Here is a 20,233-nt window from a genome sequence, read left to right on the forward strand (position 1 = left end):
AGAAATATATTTTAATGGCACACACCTTATATATGTTCCAATCATTGTGCACTGTTCATGATGGTGGTATGAAAAACCAAATAGTAAAAACTCTGTAAGCAAAATGCTCAGAATACATAATAAAACTATACTTACATTGCTTAGCTATTTTCATTCCATAAATAAGAGGATCTTCCCCTCGGATGCAACTATCTCCAGCTTCCTTGATAAAAGCCTCTTCGCCATTTCTCAACACTTTCCCAGACTAGAAAATAATTTTTAAAATTAATCTCATAAAATTCTTGGCATCTGTTGGATTTTATCTTTAAAATACATTGTTGACTTACAAAGCACTGAAATCCATCCATGTCTCTTCTTTGAGTGTAAGTGAATAGGATTCCGTCTTCTTCCCAACTTCCCAGACATCTATATTCTCTTTCTAAATAAAAAAAAATTCTAAATTTAGAAAATAATAGTGAATCGTAAAATAATCGTTGTTAATAAGAAAATAGTACATAAAGACGTAAAATCTCAGATGTTTGTTTCCAGGTTTCGTATTGATTACTTCCAGTGGGTGATTTATTATCTAAGATAGGCTTAGGGACCCAACATTTTTGAGGGTCGCTTAAATGTTACAAAAAATTTTTTTTGTTTGTGGTTTTCCTTAATTGTCTATTAGAATTATAATTTTGAATTTTAGTAAAAGCCATATTTTTAAAATTCAATTTCTCAAGAGCCGTATTTTTAAAATTCTATTTCTCAGGAACCGTATTTTTAAAATTCTATTTCTCCAGAGCCGTATTTTTAAAATTCTATTTTTCAAGAGCCGTATTTTTAAAATTCTATTTCTCAGGAGCTGTATTTTTAAAATTCTATTTCTCAAGAGCCGTATTTTTAAAATTCTATTTCTCAAGAGCCGTATTTTTAAAATTCTATTTTTCAAGAGCCGTATTTTTAAAATTCAATTTTTCAAGAGCCGTATTTTTAAAATTCTATTTCTTCGACCGATTCAACTAAAATTTTATATTTTGCAATGTAAAATTGTATTCTTTAAAACAATGTTAAAAATTCCATGCCTTACAATTCAAAAACATTTAGATTATTATTAAATAAAATAATTATTTACTAAAAGTTATTTTCTGCGTGGAATTTACTTGGGAAAAAAGAATTTTATAATTGCTCACCAAAATTTTTCAATTAATTTAAAAAGTTTTCGAGATGTGGTGAAATACGCAGAAAATAAAATTAACTTTAAGGGGTCCTAACTTTGAGGAGCTCTTCTGCCCAAACTGCTTGGACCATATTTCCCAGATTGCTGCTAACCCCTATATTTTGGGGGTCAGAAATCCGAATCTGTCGGGGAAGAAAGAAAACGCGTGATGTTTATTCAGCTGATTTCTTAGCTTAAAATATCGTCTGCACTAATTAATTAGCATATTCGAGGTCACCTCCTCGAACCTATAAGATTAGAGTCCTAAAACGTGAAGATCCGTTCATAAGATCAAAAGTCATTCAGGGAAGTCCGGTTTTTATTTTGCGTACTGTACAGTAATTTCCAAATAAAACGCAACCCAGAAAAGCAAAACAAAGGAGGAAAGGAATGTTTAGTGAGCCAAAGTGACAAAAAATGTTGAATTCTTGAATCTGTCAATTAACAAACTAAGCACTCTTAACAAGATTATCGAAAATATGAATCAACAACAAAACATTTTTGATATTTTTTTTTTCAATTTTCTGCTAGAGATATGGCGGACTTCGCTAAAAGTGAAATTAACATTAAGGGTCCTAACTTTCGACCAATCTCTTGACTAAATTATGACCATATTTTGATTCAAATATCTCAAAATAAGGATATGTTAGTTGTTTCGTAACTTAAAATATTGTTTAAACAAATTTATCAGCCACATGTTTTACCTTCAAACCATTCACACAGCATATTTGTGTGTGAGAATCTGAGATCCGAAGTTATTAACATGTTGACTGACATTGCCATTAACTACACTCTCATTAAAAATGATTTAAAAATTCATAAAAAAAAATCTCCTTATTTCTTGTGATTGATCAATCATGTGTTGTATAAGTCAAGAAACATAATGCAAAAAAATAAATCACGTATTTAGACAATTTATGCAACCGAAAACTAATCATATCAAAAAATAACAAGAAAGAGAGTGAGTTGTTAAAATTCCGACAACAAGCATTGCGTGATGTTTTACAACCTTCTTCAAACTTTCTGATCATCATGCATAGAATTCCTTAACCAAGGTAGTAAAAATTCCTCTGCTTGAGAAAATAAACAGATAAACCAAACACTTTCGCAATCGGACCTAATCCAACCTGAGAGAATTTCCTTTTGTTCCAAGAAATTTACCTGCTCTGCGGTCGAAAGAATAAAAATGTTCGATTGTTCCAAGCCTAACAATTAATGACATTCGAAGGTGGGTGTGCGGTATGGGACGTGTGATTCGCACGCGTCGCTTGGCATCATTATTAAAGCCAACACACTCATTAAAAAAAATGACCATTGTCTTCAAAAACTTTCCATACAACCCCGTGACCTTGAAAGTTTGAGTGAGTCCGGGAACGAGCATTGCGATTTTATTTATTCTAAAGCTTTCCTTTTGAAGATATGAAATGGAATATTTGTGGCGTTTTATCTAATTATTTTTGAACTAAGTTCCAACAATGAGCTATTTTATTTTTCTTAAGTTTGGTAATACTGTCGCAAAGTCTTTCATAGCTTGAGTTTTGTTTCGTCAATTTCCTCACAATGAGTTATAAAGTGCTTTTCGTAATTAGTTTTTCATTCCTTATTTGGGAAAATGGCCGTTTTCTTCTAATGTGTGATAAAAGGGAATTCGTCATTTAGCTTTGTTTTCGAAGCACTGTCGCCAAAGAAAATAAAAAAAGCCACAGTTTAAGTGCTTTACACTCGAAACAATGCGATGATTTTAAACTGTAGATATTATCTTGTAGCAAAGAATTATCTTCACTTTACAACGAAAATATAACTTAATTTTAAAAATTATAAATTTTTTTAGAAAATCGCCAATTTGATGCCTTTTTCCCACCTAGATGAAAATTATCAACATCGCTGCCTAATTCTCAGTTTTCGCAAATTTTTGTGAGGCCAGATAATTTAGCATTGGAGTAGTTTTTAAATATTAAAAAAATTAGACCACAAACGCTCATTAATTTTATAAAACTGTGGTTTTTCTCCATATAGACGTTTTGAGCCATTTTCAAAATAAGCATATACAGCGCTGGCTTTAAATAGGCTAAAATTGACCTAACAGTCTATGAGTTTGTAACAGTAACTGTTACAAACTCATAGTAGTTATAAAAATAGAATATTATTCGCAAAGAAGCATCATTTCATAAGACGACGGAGCGTTCGAAAAACAGCCTAAGAAATGTAGTATTTATCTTTAGATTACTGGACTGTTTTAAGATTATTCCACGCTTTTATCCAACACTTGCCGTATGTAATTAATACATCTGTCAAACAAATTAATTTTGGGTAGATCGCTTTCTCTATTATTGTGTTGAAACTCTATTATAAATCATCATTGAAAAATTAATTTAAAGAAAAAAAAACAATTTATAATGTATTTAATTTTCTTTCTTTAACAAACTTAGATACTCACGATCACATGAGCAAAAGTTAATCCAACAAATAACTATAATTCTAGTAAACAAAACATTAACAAAGATCCTCTATATATGTATGAAGAAGTAGCTTTTAGTTTATTCTAATACTACTAAAAGTTAATTTCACTCAATGTTTTGAAAATAATTTGAGTTGCATTTCTTTAAATACAACGAAACCAACCCATAATTCCTTCTCTGGAGAAAATTTTATTACGTCATTATTGTTTACGTCTTTTCATAAGTCATGTCAAAATGACTAAAAAATTTTTTTAGTCAGTGGAATTTCATTTCGCGTATTTTTACTAGCATAAGTTTTTGTCGTAGAAATAAAATTTTATTAATATCGATAACCTGTTCGTAAATTAATATTTCCTTATGAAAACAATAAAAGGGTGTTGAAATATAAGATATAAAATTTTTCTCCGGGAGCGTGAAGGCATTTAATTTGCGGTATTTATTAAAAAACCGCCAGACTTTAATAATGTTATTTTTATAGCAAAAAGGAGATTACATGAATTCGTGTTTTGTTGTGTAAAGTAAAACCGCAGTTATAGGATTCGATTCGAAACAGTGGTACGAAATAGGATTCGATTCGAAACAGTGGTACGAAATAGGGTTCGATTCGAAACATTGGTTTGAATCGGAAATCGTGATTAGAATCGGAAATCGTGATTAGAATCAGTGATCCGAATTAGTGATTCGTATCAGGTTTCGAATCAGTGATCCGACTTAGTGATTCGAATCAGTTGGTTGGAATTGGCGATCCGAATCAGTTATTCAAAGTGAACTGATTCTATTGATTCGAATCACTTTAATGATTCGTTTTATCCAGCTCAACTAATTCGACTTGTCATCTAATAGATATCAGTTTTCAGTTACGCTATATTGTCATGGCCATAGTAACGGACTAACAAACATTTTTGTAAGAAAATTTTTTTTGCAGCATTCCATCCTATCAAAAATTTTACCAAATGGGACCAAAGTTGATAAACTGCCCTGAAATAATTATCATTTCGCAATGATTATTTGTTTTAGTTTTCACCTAGCATTACATCAAAGAAAATTTGCTTCCGAATCCACGTGTTACGTATAAAAAGTATGTCAAATAAATAAACCATTTCCATCAGATTTAGCGAATTTCGCTTTTATTTAATGCTTATGTCCCGTGATTTATCCAAATTTAGTCAAGATAACCCAACCGTAAATGATCTCTGATTTTAACGATTCAAGGCTTCTGACCTGCACGAAGCCGGATGCAGTTTAATACAAGAGCCGGACGTCAGGAAAAACATCCGGATATTTCATAGAAAGAAAACCGTTTTTTCTAGATGAAATTTTACGTGGGTCTTTTGTGCAGGCCATGTAATTGTGCATAAATTAAGTCTTTTAAAAAAACCAACTTATTTTTTCCTCAAACACCGAAAGTTCTACTGAAAAGGATTCGATGTTCTGATAAGTTGTTATTTAACACAATATGCAATTGCTGTCGTTGTTTAACAAAATATAATATTATATTTAAAGCATACTCTTTAAAGGTTCAAGCAATCTTTAAGATTACTTACCTTCGTATACATGGCCTCTTTCTTCACAGTTGCTAACAGTGTAGAACATAATATCGGGATTGTTGCAATCAGACGATACTTTAGCGCATAATCCATGAGTTCCCGGTACTTCTCCGGTATAATCACCCATTATCGGACACGGAGACATCTGCAATTTGATCAACCCTAAAAAGAAAAGCAAAAAATGTCAAAATTACTAAACAGAAGAAGAATTTTTTTAAAACTATAAAATATCAGTATCTAAAACCCTCGCGCTATCATAGAAATTAATCTTCTCGTTGTTCTTAACGCTTTGAATTTGCGTTCATTTGATTTGATGACAGTGAGGAAGGTTTCTGTTTTGAGAACTGAAACTATCGTATGTCCATTTATAGACTTTTATTTTTGCTTTAGTTTAAAAAACCATCAATTACACTTTTAGGATATGCAGTTTTATATTTATTATTATTAATTAATTGAAATTGACAAAAAAGAAAAAAAAAACTACGTATATTTGTACATAAAATAGAAAAAAATGGTTTTCAAACTCTAAAAAACTTTAATTTCAAATAATTATATAGTTCTAAATTTTAATTCGCGATTTACTGAAATGAAAACGATTTCCACTTCGGTTCGATTTTCGGTTTACTTTTTAATTCATGGCGGAAAAAAAAGAATTTTGTTTTGTTTATTTTTGGAAAAGTATTCTAGAATTGATTACTTACTTCCTTCTGTAATCCATGCTTCAGATGGGAATTGCCGGTCATGACAAAGGTCTTCAGAATATTGATTACTTGGCTCAACACCTGAAAATGGCATAAATTTCACTTAAGAAACTTTCGAACAACTCAACTCGTATTAAATAAGAATATTTTAACGATAAATTTCATAGTAGATTGAAAATAAATTAAAGCATACCTAATTGGAACTCCATAACATTTGGTGTTCTTCTTTGTAGCCAAATGCAGTTGTAACTTTCTTCACCACTATTTAAAAGAGAAAAAAAAACGGATCAGCTATAATTACTTGCGAATTGTTAGTTGATGAGCTTAGAAGGAAAACATGCCAAGTCATTATTTTTCAAAATATTTAAATAAGATAGTTTCCAAACGAAAAAGATTATCATGATTCTATACATTCTAAGACTGATTTTTCTTTACCCGTTAAGTTACAATTCGAAAACAATTAGGGTATAAATTTGTTCTACCAAGTGCATAACGTTTTTTTTTTCCTTCCCAAATCTCTGTCCCCAAGGAAAATAAAAAAGCCACAGTTTAAGTGCCTTACACTTGAAGCAATGCGATGATTTTAAACTATCTTATATCATCTCGTCGTGAAGAATTACCTGGGCTTTACAACGAAGAAATAACTTTTTAAAAATTACATTTAACAACATTTAAAAAATTATTAAACATTTTTAAAAATCGCCAATTTGTCAAAATTTTTTCCACCTAAATGGAAATTATCAAAATCACTGCCTAATTCTCAGTTCTTGAAAATTTTTATGAGTCCAGGTAATGTAACATTGGAGTAAGTTTCTAAATATTAAAAAATTAGACCACAAACACTTTTCAATTTCACAAAACTGTGGCTTTCTTCATATTGACGTTTTGCGCCATTTTCAAAATAAGCATAGACATTGTTGGCTTTAGATAGGCCAAACTTCACCCAGCAGTAATGAGCAACTGTTGCAAACTCACAGCATTTATAAAAATAACAAATTATTCGCAAAAAAGCATTATTTTATACTACGACAGAGCCTTCGAAAAACCAGCCTTAAATAAAGAACTTCTCAAAGATTCAGGATTTTATACATTCTAAAGCTGATATTTTAAATTTCTTTTTGGAAACTGTTAATTTAAACCTTAATTTATTCTGCCATGAATCAAATATGGCAATTTTTTAAAAGGAAAAATACATTTATGACTCAAGACATTCTAAAGTTAATTTTCTCAGCATGTTTTTCACCTATAAACTATTCAATGTGATAGTACAAACAATTCATTCGGCACTTACCATTGCGTTACTGTGTAGACGATAAATCTGTCTGTGGGAGTCGTGTTCTCCCGTAAAATACAATGGCCAGAAAGAGTCTGGAACATTATTTGATCTTTAAATTGGAAAGAGTTGCCGTTTATGACTAGGTGTTCCCATTGTCCTTGAGACCATTCTGGGAAACGACATCGTGCACTCTCCACTTGAGCCGGAAGACTTCGATCTGGTACTAAATTGGGCAAAAATAAAAATTAGAACCCAAAAATTAAATTTGCATACACGCTTTAACTCGTACACTACACAAACAGAAAAATCAATTCAACGATGAAATTTAATACCGGTACTTTGAAGTAAATTTGTTGCGCAACTTAATCAGGCTTTAAAGGAAACCACTGTATCGAATAAACAAGTTTAAGAAGTACGATAATATGGTAACTTAGCACCGTATTTTAAGTTGCAACACATTTTAACGATATAAATGATTCACCACGTTCAATTTCTATTTGGATAATTTGTATACAACACATACTTGTTGTTGTTGTTGTTGTTAATTTACGTCGCACTAGAGCTGCACAATGGGCTATTGGCGACGGTCTGGGAAACATCCCGGAGGATGATCCGAAGACATGCCATCACAATTTTGATCCTCTGCGGAGGGGATCGCAACCCCGCTTCGGTAGCCCGACGACCTGCGCGAAGTCGAGCACTTTACGGTAGCACAGTTTAACGAGGACCAATACCGCACACCCTCGGTCCCTACGCAGACTGATCCAAGTGGTCACCCACCCGCACACTGACCGCAGCCAGTGATGCTTGACTTCGGTGATCTGCTGGGAACCGTGTCTTAATGATCAGTCCACTGCGGGACTACAACACATACTAACGTTTTATTTAAAATTTTGGAAACTATTGAAGAGATTAGCTTTTTTCTTTATTTTTGTAAAAATAGTTATTTTCTTTTCGGTTCTAAAAGGATAAATGTAGGTATAGTCTTAGAAAAATTGAACCATAATATTATGCGAAGTTACTTCACCTTTAATAAGTTGTTAAAATTATTCATATATACTGCTAAGTTTTACTATGCTATAGTACTTCTTAAACTTTATTACGCGATACTGTGGTCAATTTAACTTAAACTTTGCATTATATTTTCGTTCATAGTACCGATATTACGATTCAACGTTGAAGAGACCTTTTTAAGACGGGTCTAAAAGCAGCCTATCATTTTCTTAGATCAAAATAATAATATGCAACAGTTCAGATGCACCAATTTATGTGATTTATCAAAATTCGGTATTTCAATCAATAACTTTTTATGCCCAATGGTAACTAGTTTGATTGTTAGCACGTTTTGAATGCATCGGGAAAGAAACGGTGTTCTTAGTTAACCCTAGCTTTGTTTCACTATTGTGTTTGTTTAGAGATTTATTATTGGCCAGTTTTGACACTATGTGATTAACGCTGTATTTCGAAGCTCTTGTTGCCAAGGGAAATAAAAAAAAGTCATAGTTGGAGTACCTTACAAGATAAATAACTTAAACATTTTAAAAGTTATTAAACTTCTTTAAAAATCTTCAATTTGGCGACATTTTTTCACCTAGATGAAAATTATCAAATTCACTGCCTTATTTTCAGTTTTGAAATTTTTATGACCCTAGGTAATACAGCATTGGAGTAAGTTTGTAAATATTAAAAAATTAGACCACAAACGCTTTTTATTTTTACAAAGCTGTGGCATTTCTCCATAGTGACGTTTTGCGTCATTTTCAAAATAAGCGGTAGACATCGCTGGCTTTAGATAGGCTAAACTTGACCTAACAGTCATGCCATGAGTAACAGATGCGAACTCACAGCAATTATAAAAATAGCTAATTATTCGCGAAAAAACATAATTTCAAATTACGACGGAATATGAAAACACTTCATAAAGAGCTTAGTGGAAGAAAATGTTGAAGACACTAATGCACTTCCTGGGAAAAAAGAAAATGTCATAACAGAATTTGAGTGAAAAATATTATTTTTCTATCTTTTACAATTTTATTGATATTTCCTTTAATATGTTCTTCTAACTATCTCTTCATACGCAAAGTTGAGTAAACTTACATGGATTAAGGACCAAGGACTCATAGCCTGACATTGAAGATGTCAATTGATTCATGCAAGTGGAGTCCGATGCTAAGGAGACATATACTCTTCCAGTTACAGTGTCTCTACGATAGAGCTGAAAATAAACAAATGATTAGGCAATGTTGCATCATTCAAAAAATAATGTTGTTTTCGAAAGAAAACAATATAGTTATAATAATATTTTGTTCGATTCAAGATGACTCATGGAGCACTCCCAATGTAGCAATCTTCAAATCTTATAGCCTATTCGTACACTGACCACGTCTGACATGAAATTAATATTTCCAATTTTAGATGGATCATGAGTTAGAATCCTCAAATCATCGGGCTGACCACGGGAGGTTCTTTTCCAAAACGTGTGTCAGTTCTATCAAAAAAGTCTTCCAGGAAAATGTTGTCTAAGGACTTAATCAGGGATTTCCCTCGTCCTCTCTATAAGGTTCAAAATTGCGAGGCTGCAGAGTAGAGAATTTAGTGCCTCAATTCCGATACAGAACAATTGTTCAAAGGGGGTGATAAAATGAATTAATATTGAGTTATAGTATAGATTTATGGTGCAATGTACTGATATTTATGGTTTCGTAGTTTATTTGGCATAGTTACGGTGCAACGTAAAAATTTTATTTCTGATATCAAAATTCGATAGTTAAAATCGTCCGACATGAAAAAATTCGAGAACTTTTTGAATTTATTTATTTAAAGAAATAAGATTAAATAAATTCAGGAAACAAATGAATTTTTAAAAAAAATGTTCGAGAGAATTTTTAGGAGAAATAAATTAATAAATGTAAAATAATATCATTTCGTTCAATCAAACACCGTGGAGAGAAGAGTTCTGAAGAAACACTCAAAAAAAATTCTAATACAACAGTATTTCGAAAATTAACCGAAAAAACTTTTTAACATAAAAAAAATAATAATTTATGTGTAATAGTAGATTTTAAGAAAACTTACGCTTTTACAATTTTTAAATTAAAGATACCTCAAGATTTTCAAAAAGTAACCATTGTTTTGCGTTGCATTTTCCTGAAAGTTTCTTTTTTAAAGTTATAAATTAATATAATTTTTTTATTTGTTCTATTTGTTTAACTAAGCAGCCAGATACAATTTTACGACGCGTGATTGATGTTTAGAACAGAAATATTCTTTAAATGATGACTTTAAAAGTCAATTTGTTATTGCGGGAACAGATGTTTAGTTTCAGTAGAAAGTTATGTGTCTATGGATGTTTATATATTCAGTGAAACAATTCAGAAAACTTACCCCACATCTATATTTAGGACGAGCCTGTGGTTCGTCTCGTAAATCCATTAGAGCAATGTATCGGTCTCCATTCTTACCAGCCCAATCTCCTAGACACAGAAAAGAGATGCCTAGGGAGGAAAAAAGTGATTTATTTAATGTGACTTAATTTATACTTACAAAAATACAATTATCGTTTTAACAAAACCCTTAAGAAAGAAACATTAACTTTGTGTTGGAATGCAACACATTAAGTACACTTTAAAATGCTTGTTAGATGTGATTAAATTATTTATAAAGAATAGCACGAAATGCAAGCAAAGTTTTAATTTCTCGTCATGTGGAAAAAAACACGGGTTATTTTTAATTATATTGGGGGTATTGTACACGGGTATTGTTAATAATAATGGAACTGTAAACTAAAAAGAACAAAGCGATTTCATTTTTGAGCTATGTCGAGAGTCATTCCCGGGTTGCTAAATTTTGCATTTTGGCGATCAAAATTGGTCGCCCAGATCATGCAATTTAACGCCATAGAGCTTTTTACTTTGGGTATTATTGAAATCTAAGGTTTACTAGAGATAAGGAAACTAAAAGGAAAAAATTTTTGCTGCCTATTATTGAAAACTTAACTATGAAACTAAATTTTACTTATCACTCTGGTTGGTTATTCATTGTTAACGTAATGTTTTTAAAAATATGATGCTTCCCTTCCTAAATTACGCTTTAAATGTATTTGATAGATATTATTTAGTTCGGTCTAAGATTTCAAAAGGCAAATAAGCATAATTAGTAACACAGAAACAAGATTTAAAGGTTTATTTTATGAAAAAATGATTTTAGTTTACACTTTCTAAAAAAAAAAAATCGATTTTTCCCCCCTTTAGTCATATTCCTTAGTCAAGTTCCTTAAAAATAACACCTGTTGAATTTACAACCTAAAAGTCTGCTACTAAAGCTGGAGAAAAATAATTGAATTTTTATAATTACTATTATTTAAAGAAGAAAAACAAAGTGATTAGATATAACTTGTAAACTTTTGTATGATTTAATTTCTTCCCTAAATGATTAAGTTATATGTCCGCATAAAATTCTATTTAAAGAAAAAAAATCGTACGCAAATTGTAACTAAATGTATGTTTTTTTCTATTTCAAAGTTCTTATAAATAAAATTACGCCTACGATATGAAACATGAAACGGCGAATAATTTGTGGGAAAACAAGTATCGGTTTAAAAGTGGGAGTAAAATATTACTCGATCTCTAAATTTAACTTGGAATAAAGATCATAAACAAATCACCAATTTACGTGAACGCCATTTCAAAAGAATCCCGTTCACCTAATCTCAAGTTATGCTGTCCACGTTTGTCAGCGAAATCTTACTCGCTAATCCTTGACTTCTATTTTTAATTCGCCGATTTACGATGCCCTGATTCCCGATGGAAACAAGGAGGACAGATTAGTCAGGAGTTGCATCGGATCATGAAAGGGCAAATCGAAAAACAGAGATGGGCAGAGATTTTCTCAGCAATTAGAAGGTAGAATAATATGAGCTTGTAATGTAACATAAGTAGTTGTAGAGACAACTTTCTGAAAATGGAATAATTTCCGGTGATTGTGTAGTGTTGTCCACTCTCTTTAGGCTTTTCTTCTTTGTCGTGATTCATAACACAGGTTGTCCATCGGCTAAACAAGTTGAATCGGATGTCCCCTCGCAGGAAGTGAGGGTAAATTGTTTAGAGGTAATCACAATTACGGTACATGTAGAGACATGCAACTTTGTGATCGATTACTCATATTAACTGAGGAGATGGTCTTTTGTGGTTTATGAGCGTAATTCTAGCGGGAAGAGTCTAAAGACTGTTGCCACCAGTAAAAATGAAATTATCTTTGTTGCAGCTTTAAAAAAAATGGTTTTAATTATTCTTTAGTTTGATTCGGTTCGTTTTCACTTATTTTTAGAAACAACTTTAAATATTAAATTAGATGATTCTTTTTTTATTAATTAATTTTTTATATTATTTTTTGTGAATTTTGAGCGTAATTTAAGATAAAAGAGTCGGATGATTGTTTCCAACTATAAGAACAAAATTATTCCCAATGTAGCATAAAAAATGTGTAATACTTAATAACTTTTTGAACTCAGCTTTGTGATCGAATACGTATACTAATTGAAAGTGTTTTAAAATAAGCATGAGAATATAACTTTTACCAATACTCGTTTCTTATGAATTATTTTCAACTAAACTGAAAAAAAAAAAAACTTTACTAGAAATTAGTTTTGTAAAATATAGATGAATTGTCTTTAAGTATAAAAATTTAAATTAAAATTCAATTTCAACTTTCTAAGAAATGGGCACCACTACTTATAAATCCCCTCTCAAATCTGTAGACGTAGCGTTGTTGGAAGAATATTATAAACCAGTTAAGAAAATAAAAATATAATTTTTCTAAATTTTATCGCAATCAATGTTGTCTTTGTTATAAAATTTTGAAAAATAAAAGCCATTATTTCCTAGCAACTATATTTTCTTTTACTGTTAAAATAGTTTCAATAATAATAATAAAAAGAAATTTTTAGATTATTTTTAAATAATTTAATTATTTATATATTTTTAATAAATATATCTATATTTAATATCGTACATATATTTCACTAAACCAAACTAAGTTGAAAATAGAGCTACTTCACTAAACCAAAGCTGTTTAACAGAAAATGTATTAAATAGATTTTTCTTATAAAGTCTCATTACAGCGTAATAATTTTTTTCAATCGGAAAGCTAAATTATATTTAAAATGTTCTCGATTTAAGGAAATTGTTGGCTCCATATAACAAATATTTCAGATGTTTATCTTTTCGATTTCCGTCATTTTTGAAGAAAATTACATTTGTAAGTTGAAATTTCCCAGCAACCAACTCGCTCTCTTTTGTTCTTGTTTTTGGAACCACGCTCATTATTCATTTCAACGAGATCGCATAACAATAGAATTCAACGCAAAAGGAGATGACTCATTCCAAACCTTTTATAATGCTTATTATTTTCTTCCTAATAATTTTATATTTTATAATATTTTTCACACCAAATAAAAAAATTAACTGCCATTTAAATAACTATAAAAATCTCTTAAAAAGAATTTTTCAAATGAAATCAATCAATTTCGTTACAGAGGATCGATATATAATATTTTTCACATTAAATAAAAATAATTAACTGCCATTTAAATTACTGTAAAAATCTCTTTAAAATGAATTTTTCTCTATAAAGAATTTTTCAAATGAAATCAATCAATTTCGTTACAAAGGATCGATATCAATTTTTTCCCTCCCCATTTCATATTTAAAACTATGAAAGACAGTTTTGGAGTACATAAAACAATAAACAACTCTTACTCATATCTGGAAAGTTGCATTGTCTAAACTTTGCATTAAGTCCATTTCCATTGGGGCAATTGCTCAACTCAGAATAAGGTTGTTCGCACTGGAACTCGCCAAAGTTGGCCGAGTACGTGAACCTGAACCGGCCACTGATGGGACAGAAGAGATCTTCCACTGTCATCATTGTACCCGGCTCGTGCTTGCCTGAAAAATCACAAAAGATAGAATTTATTCCTAAGAAAACAACACTTCCGTAACAGCAAAACCTTTGTGCAAAGTTTTGTTGGCCTCATAACAATAGATGCACTGAGAGGAACGTAATATAAATAGTAATGGTCATCAGTCTAATAACTATTCCACAACGTAGTCTTTCGAAGCTCTGTCGCCAAGGAAAATATATAAAAAAGCCACAGTTTAAGTGCTTCACACTTGAAGCAATGCGATGATTTAAACTATATAATATCATCTTGTCGTGAAGAATTATCTGGGTTTTACAACGGACAAATAACTTAAATATTCTAAAAGTTATTAAACTTTTTTTAAAAATAGCCGATTTGGCGATATTTTTCCACCAAGGTGAAAATTATCAAAATCATTGCTTAATTCTCAGTTTTTGCTCATTGTTATGAACCCAGGTAATGCAACATTGGAGTAAGTTTTTAAATATTAAAATTTTAGACCACAAGCGCTTTTCATTTTCACAAAACTGTGGCTTTTCTCCATATTAACGATTTATGCCATTTTCAAAATAAGTGTAGACAACGCTGGCTTTTGATAAGCTAAACTTGATCTGAGAGTCACAACAGTCGCAAGCTCAAAACAGTTATAAAAATAGTATATTATTCGCAAAAAAGCACCATTTTATATGACGACAGAACCTTCAAAAAACAGCCTTAATTGAAGGAAAGGTCTCAATAACTATTTCAAAACGTAAGAACAATATGCACCGCGAATTTACAATTATTAATATTAGTTATTTAATCGACATTTGTTAGCTTTTAATAAACTGGGGAAAATACACCAATTAAAATATATTTTTCCACTCGTTATGTTCTTATAAAAATAAAGGATAAGCAATGACCATTTGCCATCCGGGTATGTTTTATAATAATATAACTAAAAAATCAACAGATTAACGCACTTATTCGTTAGAGAAGCCGTTAAAAAGTTGCCAAAGTATTGTTGACAGCAAGGATGCTTAGCTAATTATGGTAATTTTGTTTTATTTTATAACCGGCGTTGGACAACTGACCCAATTCTGATCTTACGATTTTCAATGTTCGACTCCATAGCCTTCAAATTTTGAACCCAACCCAGAAGGCAAAGAAACTCCTGGATCAAGCATCGGGTCAAACTAGCCTTATTGGAGGTACTTTCAATACTTTTCTTCTCAAATTTAAATAATTTTCATTATTTTTTATCTTTTAACTCAAAAAAGGAAAAAATACGAAAATTAGCTATCTTAAGTATAATTTTAAAAAAATTTATTGTCCAACTGCAACTGACTCATTATTAGGAAAAGATCGATATAAAACAAAAACTTACGAAATAATAAAATTTCTTTAAAACGTCTTTCCATAACAGCTCTTTCATCCGGGCATGTTGCTTTAGCTGCTTCTTCATTTGTGTAACATCTAGCTAAACCTATTTTGAAAGATTGATAGAATATTTTAAAAATATTTTAATACAAGCATTTTTTTTATTGAATTGAAATTGATTTAAACAATATAAAATTAAAATATTAACGCACCTTCTGTATGAATTTGAATAACATTTAGAGACTTGAGTGTTATGTGAAAACATCTAATGCAATCTTCACCACCAGTGCTGAAAAATTAAATTTGTAATCAATTTTGAGAAAAGAAATAAATTGGAAAAATCATTTACAAGCAACTTGGAATATTGTTTAAATTAAGAGAAAATAACAAATATAATTACTTAATTCATTTTTAAATTACATTTATTAAGTAACGTATTTATACACCTTAAAAAATTTTTTTTAATCGAAATGTAACACTGAAGAAAACAGGAAAGACAACAAAACATGTTTTATTGCCAGATGAAACTGAGAGAAGTTTTTTATAATTTGCTTACAGCACTTTTTCGTTTCTTCCAGCAATCAAACATATTTTGTTGTTTTCAGTCCTGCCTTCTTCATTAGAGATTCGCTAGACTTCAAGGATATTTTTGTTTTTTCTTCACCTAAATATTAATCTGAAACCTCTTATATGCATTTTGTTTTTACTTTATTCTTAAGAAGAATCTAAAAATAAGCATCAAGGACAACCAGTCAATGCGAAAAATTCCGGATCAAATTACGCTATAAAGAACCGGCACTCCTCAAAAACCATTTTACTATAAAATCCATTTTTACAGCAATGTTCATTGAACTTGAGTGATTCAGTGATTTTAATGTAATTATTACTGTAAAAATTACGGTAAATCAGATTTTTTGTTTCGTAACATGTTTCGGTAAAAATTGATTTCACGGTAAAAAGGACCAACATCCTGAGTGCCGGTACTTTTTACCGTAATTTGATGTGGAATTTCTGACAGTGTAAGTCTGTTACTTTAAGCAAATATTTTAACAGTATTTTTCAGAAATACGTTTAAAAATAAATGTTAGAGCTCCTGAAAAATACTGCTAAAATGTTTCAATTGTTTATACTTTTAACGAAAACATATGGACACATTTTTTAATAATTTCTTCCAAAATAACTTACGTGTCTTTTAAAATAACATTATTTCCTCTCCTCCTATGGCACCTTCCCCATGGAGGTATGGAGTCTACTTCGACGGTTATTTCACTGTAGGTAACCGTATGTCCACCATAAGCGGCACTGGCTTGTGTTTGCGTAAGAAATGTTCCTTGAAACTCAATGGGAAAGTAACAAATAGAAGACACTGAAACACAATAAAAAATTATAAATTTTTAGATATTTCAGAATGATTTGCTAAAATAAAACTAAAAATTATTTATAATTAGTCATTTTTATTTGTAGGAACAGTTCATAATCTGATCTAGCAACAATTAATATATAATAATAGTAGCGGTAAAACAAAATAATAAAAAAAGTACTTTTTCTGTATGCAATATAATAATATCTCTTCTTAGTTATTTACATACCTATTAACATCCTTCTTTATATGTCTCAGTTATTAAATTTTTTTAACTGAAAATTTCAACTTACACAAAACCTGACACTACAGATGACTTTTTTAAAAATTTTATTCCTGTTTATTGATAATTCCCCCCCCTTCTTTTAAGGGTATACTTTTTTCCCTTTATTTGTTAATTTATTTTATAATATGCTTTTAATACTGTAGTCACTGACATGAACCTAGAGATGAAAAAAAACGACTCGTTTACTTTATTACTAATGTCGTTGTTTTTGCTGCTTTGAAATACTTTTTTTTAAATAAATAAACAAGTATTTAAAAAAGTTAAAATTATTTAATAGAAAGCCTAATTTAATGCCTTAAATAAAATAAAAGACGTAATAACTATTATTTATTTAGTTTAGATAAATAATGCCCTTCTAAAGCATATAACAGAAGGACGAATTCCACTTCATGTGCAAACATCAAAAATATTTTTATGTATTAATTAAAAAGAAAAACAAATTTTAATACAACTTTATTTGCACAAATTTTTATTTCTTAGCACACTTTAAACTACTATAACATCTCATTTAATTTCAAAATAAATAAAGAGGATGTATTTGTTTTTCAAGTATTGAATTCATAACGCATTTTTTGGTAGGTAATATTAATTATTTTTTAAAAAGTGTGATATCAAGTGATTCTTTTTACCTTAAAATATGTTTCTAAGACGCTTTAAATGGTTGTACTTTTATAGCTTTTAAAGCTTAAATGGTTATGTGAAATTATTATTTTAATACAATTTTTCAACGCCGCTTTATTGATTGCGTAAAATAAAATTTTAAAATATTCTAAGTAAAATTATAAAAATTAAGAAAAAATTAATTAAGCTAATTTAAAAAAATGAACTGGCAAAATAAAATATTTAATAACATTAAAATTATGGAGAATCAAAAGGACCAATTGCAGGTGACATTGAGCGCTATTTTTGCTATTCGGGTCCTGACAATGTCCCTTATAAATGGGTACTCAAAAGAATAATAAACCCGCTTAGTATAAATAAATGTAACAAGCTATTCATACAAATAAAAAAAAAATCAACACTCTTAAATCGTATGGCCTCTTACTTCCTCTTCTCTGACCCTCACTACCTGAGGGCCCATATTATCTCCCACCCACGCAAATTCCAAACGATAGACACCCTTGCAGACCCCCTCCCCCCAGTGCCTCGACAGCTACGCCCATTCATTGATGAAAAGCTCCACCTTATAAGCATCCTGTGTGATCGAGATTTCTCTACCTGAAATCTGAAAATTATACATTGTATGTTGGAATTCTTGATTCCCGTGGGATTTTCAATTTCAGCGGATGCTGTGTGCGAAGCGCCCCCTTTGAGAAAGTGTGGAGCGGATGCAGGGGATGGGGAGTCCCCAAGGGGACCTTCGACCCCTTTTTTCCGGCACAGAAAGGTTCCTTTTCTCTTTTATTCCTTCCTTTTGCACCTTTTTTCCTGTTTCTGAAAAATCACGGGTAAGGTGTATAAAATAATATAATCATTGGATAAATTTTCTTATCATTTAAAAGTTGGGAACAGAAACTGGAGTTGATTGTGCTTTCAGAATTATTTTGTCTACTAAAAGGATATTTTAAAAAGGTTTTAATTTTATCGTATAAAAGTACGCGGAGAGGAAAATTCTGAAAAATTTACCATACTGTAAGGTAATGAGCATATTTCTGGTGAATTAAACCAAAATATATCATATTTAAATCATTCCTTTAGTAATTTTTCTGTTTATATGGTAACGGTTAGTCGGAAATTCTGGTTTTTAAAAAGATAGTTCTTGTTACTACAAATTTACTAAAAAATACAAAACTGAAAAGAAAATTTTATCAAGTAAAGGATTTTTAAGCAATGCTGAGGAATCATGATAAAATCCTAAGACTTAGAGTGAACTTATGAAATATCTTTAACTTCGATTTAAACTCTTTTTCGAATACCCATACGTCTCTAAGATTAAGGAAAATAGAGGAAATAACAAAGGAACAATCTGCGGTGGTTAGGGGGAATTATTGTCTAATAATCCTTTGTTCTGGAGAAATTTTATCAAATTCATCGATTTTATTAAAGAATAAAAATGGTTTCATAAAATTATTTATGATTAAATTCATGAAATATATTATTATTATTGAATATGTAACATTAAATATATAATTATTTAATATAGAGTATTAAATATATATTATTAAATAATAAATTAATAGTAAAATATTAAAGAATTATATTATTAATCTTGTATATCGTTAACATAGAAAGTACCTACTTCTAAACAAATCTATTAGCTTAAAAAGAAAACAGCTTGAGTTTACCTTGATCTTGATTAATTTTTGATAGTATTTATATTATTGAATTTAATGCTTAACTTCAATTACAAATAAAACGTTCGAATAAACGATTGCATTTAAAGAAAAAATAATTTTTTTTAAAAAAAGAATGAAACACAACTGTCGAATTTATTTCCCGATTTAAAGTTAATTTCTCATTTTATTTATTTTTGAAATATATTTGTTAAATGGAATTTTCCTTTATTCCTAGTTACAAAAGATAAAAAAAAACATTCAATTTTTTATAGTTAATAATCTCCTTAACTGAAATAGAAATACCATATAAATAACAATGATTTTTTTGCAAAACCAAACAAGTTGCGATTCGAATACATACTATTATTAGTCGAAAATAATTTATGAGCGTAGTTCTCAAATACAAACAATACCTTTATATGTGTTACTTTAATACGCAATAGAAGTCAAAGCTCGCAATAATTGCGTTAAACTATGAAAGATAATGAAAATTTATATCCATTCTTTCATAATAGCTGGAGACAATAATTGGCAAGTGATTACATTGCAGTAAATGCCACCCAATCGAATCATAAATATCTTTCAAACAATGAACGAAAGGGAAACATCGGCGGATGTTCTTAACAAGATCCATCGGGTAAAATAATTACAACAACTACAAAAACTCGAGAACCTGGGTAACTGTGGGAGAGTGAAAAAAAATTGCTCTAGAAAAACTTTCCGGCCTGAAATCATTAATAGCATTAAAAACTTGAGCAGTGTGAGAAAGAATTCCCAATAATTCTTAGTGATGCTCCAGTAAACGACCTCTCAACTCTACTCAATGCATGTTGCTATGGTTACGAGGTACCAATGTTTCCT

The 20,233-nt window shown here is 30.2% G+C and overlaps 1 protein-coding gene across 1 annotated transcript in view; it reads right to left on the minus strand.

The window, feature by feature from the left end:
* The window catches only part of LOC107436289 (uncharacterized), a 52,782-nt gene that overhangs the window by 5,283 nt on the left and 27,266 nt on the right, over window positions 1-20,233 (minus strand). Inside the window, exons 2-13 of the mRNA XM_016047932.4 lie at window positions 16,636-16,816; window positions 15,663-15,739; window positions 15,458-15,556; window positions 13,928-14,116; window positions 10,557-10,666; window positions 9,270-9,387; window positions 7,188-7,395; window positions 6,090-6,157; window positions 5,897-5,977; window positions 5,193-5,357; window positions 327-418; window positions 136-244 (exon numbers count right to left, since the gene is read on the minus strand). Coding sequence (XP_015903418.1) covers window positions 136-244; window positions 327-418; window positions 5,193-5,357; window positions 5,897-5,977; window positions 6,090-6,157; window positions 7,188-7,395; window positions 9,270-9,387; window positions 10,557-10,666; window positions 13,928-14,116; window positions 15,458-15,556; window positions 15,663-15,739; window positions 16,636-16,816 — 1,497 coding nt within the window. The remainder of the gene's footprint in view (window positions 1-135; window positions 245-326; window positions 419-5,192; window positions 5,358-5,896; window positions 5,978-6,089; window positions 6,158-7,187; window positions 7,396-9,269; window positions 9,388-10,556; window positions 10,667-13,927; window positions 14,117-15,457; window positions 15,557-15,662; window positions 15,740-16,635; window positions 16,817-20,233) is intronic.

Source organism: Parasteatoda tepidariorum, chromosome 1 (genome assembly GCF_982258835.1).
Source record: "Parasteatoda tepidariorum strain Cologne lab strain chromosome 1, Ptep-v5.0, whole genome shotgun sequence".
In the NCBI taxonomy this organism is placed as follows: Eukaryota; Metazoa; Arthropoda; class Arachnida; order Araneae; family Theridiidae; genus Parasteatoda; species Parasteatoda tepidariorum.